Source organism: Cicer arietinum, chromosome 2 (assembly GCF_000331145.2).
Source record: "Cicer arietinum cultivar CDC Frontier isolate Library 1 chromosome 2, Cicar.CDCFrontier_v2.0, whole genome shotgun sequence".
In the NCBI taxonomy this organism is placed as follows: Eukaryota; Viridiplantae; Streptophyta; class Magnoliopsida; order Fabales; family Fabaceae; genus Cicer; species Cicer arietinum.
In genome coordinates, this window is record NC_021161.2 from 41,745,678 (window position 1) to 41,754,497 (window position 8,820).

Here is an 8,820-nt window from a genome sequence, read left to right on the forward strand (position 1 = left end):
AGAATTAGTTGATACTAAAAGTTAAACTTAGAATATTAACATTTTTAACATTTTTATAACCTAAAAATTTCATAAAATAGATAAAAAGAATATAAGATTTTTTTCTCCAATTGGGACTTCAATAACAACTCTCTCCTTGTTACATGCAAAAGTTGGTCCACCTCAAACTGATACATATTTCATTTGAAATATACTATTATAATTATTTTTTTTCTTAAGGCTTTTAAAACTTAAGTAAAGTCTTATAAGTAATTATTCAGTTAACATTTGAATTCGTTATTTTTTTTTCGTAAAGCTTTTAAAACTTAAATAAAGTCTGATAAGTAATTATTCAATTAAGATTTGAATTCGTTTTTACAGTCAGTATGATAAACTACTCTACTAGATTGAAGAATAATAGAACTAGAAAATCAACAAAATTAAAAGTTATTCCTATGTCAATTTATCTTACAGCATGGTAATATTAAAAGAATTGACTATAATGAAAAATTAACAATAAATAGCTTCACTATTCAATTTACAAGCAATGTTATTCTCAAATTATCAACTATATTTACAACAAAAACATATATTTTTTCAGCATCTATCTTGGTCTAATGATAGGTATATCTCCACTAACAAGGTCACTACCCAACAAATTATCTGAAATAAAAGAAATCTTTGTATTAGATGATGAAGGTTGTGAGCTAAATGTTATTCCAGAATCACTTTTGTCATATTCATGTCCCTTGTTTGCATGGTACTCAGGCATCATAGACAGTATGTTTTCAAGTTCTCTAGCCACTTCTTCCATTTTAGGTCTTTCATCTGGTACATCTTTGCAACACTTTAAAGCCAATGTCAAAAACTTTTCTACACACTCAGAAGAGTAAAATCCCATTCGATTATCGACAATTGAGAATATTCCACCTGATTCGAATGCTAGTTTAACCTAAAAGAAATGTATTAAGCATTATAATATATATCTTAATATTTAAGCAATGACTAAGGAACGTTAATTTTTTTAGTGTAACATTAATAAGATGCGCACAAATGTACAATGGAGACAATAAAATTTGAAAGTGTGACCTTGTATGAACTATCCAAATCTCACACCACTAAAATTGAGCTAGTTTTGTTTACTAGCTCAATTTTAGCGACTTACTTTAATGTTAGAATGTATATTGAACTATATGTTATGTTGATTAAGCTGCATGTTATCTCCTAGGCATATATACCTGTCTAATAATATTTTCACCATGGAAGATTGGTGGTTTTCCAGTGACAACTTCAAGAAATACAACACCAAGACTATAAACATCACTCTTATCACTTAACTTGTGAGTTAAGAAATACTCTGGATCAAGGTAACCCTGCATGTTTAAAATAGTTAATAAATAAAGAAAATAAGTCATTGATAGGGTGAAATCAAACTTAACCAATGTATAAAAATAATTTCCACACAACTAGTTAGGTATTTTGATTAAAACCTTACCGGGGTCCCTTTTACAACTGTAGATACATGAGCAGGCAAATTGCCTTCAACATCAGGAACTGGAGCTAGTCTTGAAAGTCCAAAATCAGCAACTTTTGCTATGAACTTTGAGTCTAATAATATGTTACTTGCCTTAACATCTCTGTGGAATATTGGAGGATCAGCCTCTGTGTGTAGATACACTAGACCTTTAGCTGACCCTAAAGCAATCTTCAATCTCATGCTAAAACTAAGAGGTTCTTTAGAATGTGCTGTCATAAAAGAAGATTATGTATAAAGTTTAAAGATATAACAGAAATTCATGATTTTTCTATATAGTAAAATACCATGATCATTTTATACTTCGATTTGTTAACTGAGGAATGAGATATTATAATTTATTAATGTGACACTAATAGTCATTTTATAAGTGTCTCTACTGATATTTGAACTTTGTTGTTATAAGTTACGAAGTCAAACTTTTATCAGTTAACTGATACCTACGACACATTTTGTATTCCAAATTGGAACAAGGAAGAGTAAGAAAAAAATATAGAGGCAATACAATATGTTGTTTCATTATACAGATGAAGGTAAAAAAGATCAAGACTATAAGTAAATAAACAATATAAACTAGATGATATGAGCACAAGATGTACCAGAAATGTGATCCTTTAATGTTCCATTTGGCATATATTCATAAACCAACATCTGCAACCATAAAGCAACAAATCAGATAAAATAAATAAATTAGTCATAGAAGAATATGTTTAATTTTTTTTTATCCCTGTGACCAAAAGAAAATAAAGTTCGGCCGAAGATTGTTCCAGTTAAAGTTCAAACTCAAGTACTCCCGACAATTCGATCTTCATTGAAGTTCTAGATTATGAAAATTTATGTCATAGTTAAATTAAACTTGTGGAAATAAAAAGTTCCAATATACAAATCAAGAACTAAAAATAACTTCAATTTTACTAAAGATAAAATTTTATTGAATTTACATTTATGAACTTCTAAATCAAGAGTTACCTGTTCACCATCTTCATCACAGTATCCTATGAGAGACACAAGGTTGCGATGATGTAACCTTGATAGCAATTGTATTTCTGTAAGAAACTCCTTTTCACCTTGCAGTGAACCTTGTTGTGCACGTTTTATGGCAACAACAGTTCCATCAGGAAGATTACCTTTATAAACTTTTCCATAACCACCTTGTCCAACTTGTGCAGATTGGCTAAAGTTGTTTGTAGCTAAAGTCATTTCTTCATACTTGAATGATCTTACACCATCAATTTTTATTGAGATCATAGAAGCTGTCAATAAATATAATTAATTCATACCAATAAGATATGGTTAGCATCAAAAAGTTCTTAGTGTATATAATAATAGGCTAGTTCATGTCATAGTCATTATATCATACCAATATTAAAACATGAAATCATTATAATGTACTCACCTTTACGCCGTTTGGAAAATGTACGATAATCTTTCAAACGTATTCTCAATATAAGAATGGCAACAATTGCTGATAATGTAACTGAACAAGCAATTGCACCTAAGACAATTCCAGCCACTGCACCTTTGCTTATTCCTGAACTTGAAGAGGTCACACTCACTGCAGCAATAATAAGAAGTCAGTAATTTATTCACAAGAACTAGACAAACACTAAATCAATGTGAAAAAAAACATTATTATGTTTTATAATACAAAAAATTCAATTAATACTATTATAGAATTCAAGTCTCAGTAGTACTACTGAGACTTGAACTCCATACTGGAATATTGTTCAACTGCCTAACGAAAGTTCAACAACAATTTCGATGTTAATGATTCACAAATTTTTCATAATAGATTATAAATTTTTTATGTGACTTACCATCTTTGTAAGGATCAAGGAGAACAAAGTCTAAAAGCTCATAAGGTCCAAACAAGTCACTCTCATGAATGTCCCATTCTCTGAACAAGTCTCTTAGCCGAATAACCTCGCTTTCATTGAAAGTATGAGAGCTTGTATCATTAACATACACAGGAAAAAGCTTCAAATGCATTCGCAATCGACTATCTTCCCACGTAAAACTATTAATGAATAGCTGATTTCTATGTATGTCAAGACCATCTGTTAGGAAGCTTTCAAATACTTCCACATATGTATGGAAGTCCGAGAATCCGGGACTTTTTAACCGATAATAAACGAGTAATGGCACTGCACAGGAACACTCTATAGAGTATTCATATGGAGGAGGGCATGGTTGACTTGGACAGCTAACATTTGAGTTACCATTCATATCATTTTCACTTTCAGATCCACAGAATTGAATTAAGGTGTTGTTGTTATTTGAGCATAAAGGATTCCCCTCAAGCCTGAAAAATGGTAGTTTTTCAATTGATTGTGTTACAAGTTATCCATAAGAAAATGGAATTAATTAATGTTAAAGGAAATGATCAACAAGTTTTGATTTATATCATAAAGATAATAATCATAGTTTATTCTTTTTTAAGTTCACTAGGGTATTCAGGATCGGAATCCATGGACTAATCCCTCGAAGTACAGAGATCCATTTAAGTTGGCTAATCTCTCGCAACAGATGTTTTTCCATATAGACTAGTCCAATTTTAATACTATAAACAGAAAATTAGTTTATAGGCATACATGAGTGTGACATTTGGAGGAAGATTTGTTGTACTTCCTGATATGTTTGTAAGTTGATTATTTTGCATGTCCCTGCAGGATCAAAACTCCATGCTGAGTAAATCAAAACAACAAAACTCATTCACATCAATGAGAAAAATTGTGCAATTATCGTTCTGCCACTTACAAGAGAAGTTTTTCTGTTCCATTTAAAGCCTTGTTCTGCCAAATGGAAGAGGGAACATTGCCATTCAGTGCATTGTTTGCAATTGACCTGTCATAAAAAAGTCATTGATATTAATAAAATTATAGATTAAGAATATATTGACTAAGAAATTCAATTGGATTTATAAGTAAAATAAGGTGATCTCTAGTTAATGTTATTTGGTCTATATAGTATACAATACCACTTTATATAGAAGAACAAAAGATAACTTACAATTTCTGAAGACGTGGAAGGCCAGAAAAGTTAGATGGAATAGTTCCATTAAGCTTATTATTTGATAAATCACTGCACAAAATTCAAAAGTCAAAAAGTCAAATTGAATAAGTTCATGTTATCATATTCTGAAGAATTTCCTTGACTATTTAACATGAGAAGAAAATTTCCACATAGTTGAATGAAGACTAATGCATTAACATACTATTATAGCAATTAACATCCTTGTCTTACATGGTTGTGATATTTTCAGATAGCTTATTCGTAGGAATTGATTCATTCAACTGATTGAAACTGAGGTCACTGCAATACAAACAAACAATTGTGAATAGAAACATTTTATCATATAAGTGCTTATGTCTAACTTATTTCTATCACAAAAGATAAATTGAGTCAAACTATCATATAAGCTATAATTCGTTTTCATAAGCTCTCTCAAATCGTCTCACAGATGTTATAGGCTATGGCGTAGATAATGTCAAATAAGTCAATTCAAGAAACTGCATTGAATTGAAATAAGATAACTGGACTTACAGATAACCAAGGTGTGGTATCCTGCTTAAATCAGGAATTGGTCCTGTCAAATTGCAGTTCCTAAGACTCCTGATTAACAAAGTAACCTTTAACATTATATAGATGGTAAACCTTACATTAAAATAAATGTTTTTTTTCTCTAATTTAAATTCTTATGCACAAGAAATCACAAAGGTTTTATTATCTCAAATTTGGTACATCAAACCGAAACATTAAAATAAAAGCTCTAGCACCATGGTTCAATTCCTTATATTGGTAATGTATTTGCATCATAGAATGCACTTACAATTTTAATAATTTTGACATGTTGCCATAAGAATCTGGAATGCTATTTCCACCAAAGTTGTTGTTATCAAGTTGACTGCAAGAACAAGAAAATAAAAAATAATTTAAAAATCTATTTGTAAGCAAAATATTTTGATGAAATCAGTTAAGATTGTAAAAGCAACAAACATTTAAAAAGAGGATATAAATTAGCTCTACAATGTAAAAAAGTAGCATCTATCAAGCATTGGATCTTGCTCCTCTAAAGTGAGAAATTCAATTTAGAATGCAAAGTGAGTAATATCAATTTTGACTGCGATTCTCCACAATATCAAGGATCGCAACATAGCTGCAACCCTTACTGCGACCGCTATATAAAACTCTACACATAACATAAAAGAATAACAATCATACAGTAACTTTAGGCTTGGCATCTCAGCAAGCTCATCTGGGAGGTATCCTGATAAATTATTGTTGTCAAGAAGACTGCATGTCCAAAGATACATTTTGTCAACAAGATATAGACATGAAAATAAAATATTAAATAAAAAAACAAACAAATCAAAATAATTATTTTAATGGATGACATTTATATCACTTACAGGTGAATAAGGTTTCTTAAGCCAGAAAGCTGTGATGGAATTTGTCCACTAAGTGAATTATTGTTCATGTGACTGTTCCATCATATCAAAAGATTAAAGCATTATTTTCATCATTCTTTTAAAGCATATAAATTGTTAAAAACTGTATGAATAAATGTAAAGAACATTACAAGTGTTGTGCCTTTGTAAGGTTTGCAAAAGATAAAGGTATTGGTCCTGTAATATTGTTCTGATCAATTTGTATTCTGTTCAGAACTGGTAGATAGCCAAGCTCTTCTGGTAAATGACCTATTAGTTGATTTCCATTCAATAGCCTACAAAATATTTATTTAATAAGAAATAGAGATGAAATTATGTAACTCTTCATTTCAAAACACTAGAAATTTGAACTATTTAACTTCAATTTCCTTACAAGAGTTTTAAAGTTTTGATGTTGCCAATTTCCTTTGGAATACTCCCACTTATGTTGTTCCACATAAAGTCCCTTTGAAGAATACAAATAAAAGCACATATTAGCATATCTAATATATTCTTGAGCAAAAGTGGAACCTATCAATTACAAAATTGAAAGTTGTTAATTTGTAACATGTTTGCATTAGAGACATCAATGTAGTCATAGCTTACAATATTTTAAGATGAGATAAGTTGCCAATCTCAGGTGCCAAAGTTCCAGACAAGCTCATATTCATTAGATGCCTACATACAAAAATTAAAGGTTCTCAAATAATGTGTCAAAATGTAAGCTTACTTATATTTTCTAGCTACTCAATTCTCTAATAACTTTTGATGGACAAATTTTGGGATCACAAGAACTATTGTGGTGGAAAACATTAATAAAATATGGCCAGAAAAGGTTGAATAAAAAATAAAGAGAATATTAAAGTCATACAATCTTTGAACATGTAGAAAGCCATCCACTAATGTTGAATTAGAGCACATAACCCCTGTCCACTTGGATGTACATGGGTCTCCATGATTCCAAGTACTCAAGTTTCCATTAATATCAATCAAACTTTTCCTTATGATTCTCAATGTGTCAACTGCATCTCATTGAAAATTAAATCATCATATTAACAATTGAGTAAATAATACATCATATATCACTCACATCTTTCCTAACTTATCTTCATCCAATATTTGACTCTTTAGATAAATCATAATTAATTTACTTCTTGAGCTTAGTTTCTACAATTGTGCATTTAGAATACTTTGGTTTATAAAAAAAATAAAGAAATTAAAATTTAATTCTTTAGTTTTAAAAATATCAATGTAATGTATGCATGGAATAGGTTTATGAAATAAATACTTTTAGTAAATCAATAAAAAAATTATTTTATATTTGTGAATTTTGCTAATATGTTATAAGCAAAATATATTGGGTTGTCCTTTAAGTTGCGCGAAAATATCAAATTGATTATTTAATTTATTTATTTATTAAGTTAGTCTTTAATGTTTATAAAAGTTAAAATGTTGAACTATTTTTAGTCTTGATCTCATTTCAATCATTTTTAGTTAGAGTTTTAAAATTGTGTTATGAGATTTGTTATTAATCATATAAAGAACAACATAATAAATTTTTATGTGATTTTATGACATGATCAAAAGAATTTTGCGTTTAATTAAAAGAATCACAAAATCTATCTCACTTGATTTTCTCTTGCTTGATTATGTTTCTAAAATTTGATTGAGGGGTTATGTTCTTATGATTATTGAATCAAAACTCTACAAGAATTACACAAATTTATTGAAAAATTTGAGAGACTTTTGTATTTCAGTTTTGCTAGTTTGAAATTAAGATCATTAGTGGAAACATTTATAAACATAAATGACGAATTTGACACTAAAAAAAACATAAATAACTAATATGTTATATTCGTATAGAACTTGTATTTTGCTATATTGATAAATTCTCATTGATCTCCTCTCATCAAAAGAAAAAAGAATCCATTTAGGAATATATATGTGAAGAATGATCTAACTGATTCTACTGAATAGATGAACAATCAATACTCATAAAAGAGGTGCAAAGCATAGATGAACAATCAATAAAATAAAAATGAGAGAACTGAAGAAATATTTTTACCTTCATTTGGGTGAGTTCTCTGACCAATAGCCAATAGAAAACAGAAACAGAACAGAAAGCAGAGAACAATTTCACACTTACAACCCTTTGAAAAATACATCATCCTACAAAGCCAGAAATTACCACACCTCTTAATTATCTATCCTTCTACTTAGCAAGGTGCTTTAACTTCTTTCCCTGATAACAACAAAACCAGTTTTTTATGTCTTCAACCGAAATGCAATTACAATTAAGAATTCATCAACCACATTTGACTACGATTCTCTATAATTATGATTGTGTGCACATAAATTCACTACACAAAAATCCCAACCTGGTGGAAGTGGAAGACTAGAACAAAAACCAAAATGCAAAAAGATTATAGTAATTTAATTACATGCAATATATATATATATTTGGAGAAAAGCTATGATATATGATGGCACAATATTATATTTAATAAAAAGTAGAAAAGATTAGCATTGAAAACTTCATTCATTCATTGTGACCGAGTCACCTATGCTGCCATCACTTACATTTAGTTCATGTAATGTAAAGTATAGATGTTACTTAATCAAGGTGCATGCGTAAGTAAGATTTATTGAAAATTATGACATTGACAGAGCAAATTAAACAAAGATAGGAACCACATTTTTATTTTATAATGTGCTTGCTCATTTTGACTTTCAGGAACAAGATAAGAAGAGTTCTTTTTAGATAAAATATAAAAGAATTTACAAACGATTGCGAAATTTCGAGTTTAAACTGTACAAAATATTCGACCTAATAAAATTAATTTTCTCAGCTATGCAACACATTCATTTAATTAATTGAAA

General features: G+C 29.3%; 1 protein-coding gene across 2 annotated transcripts; it reads right to left on the reverse strand.

The window, feature by feature from the left end:
• Positions 1-472: 472 nt before the first annotated feature.
• On the reverse strand, positions 473-8,536 carry LOC101497354 (probable LRR receptor-like serine/threonine-protein kinase At1g06840). Of its 2 annotated transcripts, none has more exons than XM_073365175.1 (21): positions 8,521-8,536; positions 8,006-8,182; positions 6,812-6,962; positions 6,547-6,618; positions 6,335-6,406; positions 6,093-6,236; positions 5,923-5,994; positions 5,735-5,806; positions 5,343-5,417; positions 5,057-5,125; positions 4,757-4,825; positions 4,523-4,594; positions 4,271-4,357; positions 4,105-4,176; positions 3,331-3,815; positions 2,910-3,068; positions 2,483-2,766; positions 2,113-2,164; positions 1,475-1,725; positions 1,218-1,352; positions 473-931 (listed from the first exon to the last, which is right to left on the reverse strand). In XM_073365175.1, exons 2-21 carry the CDS (start codon positions 8,106-8,108, stop codon positions 584-586), a joined length of 2,844 nt encoding a protein of 947 aa, XP_073221276.1. In that variant the 5' UTR covers positions 8,109-8,182; positions 8,521-8,536; the 3' UTR covers positions 473-583. The 2 variants fall into 2 exon arrangements, with proteins under 2 accessions (XP_073221276.1, XP_004490732.1); XM_004490675.4 differs by lacking the exon at positions 8,521-8,536 and adding an exon at positions 8,319-8,337.
• Between the last annotated feature and the right edge of the window lie 284 nt (positions 8,537-8,820).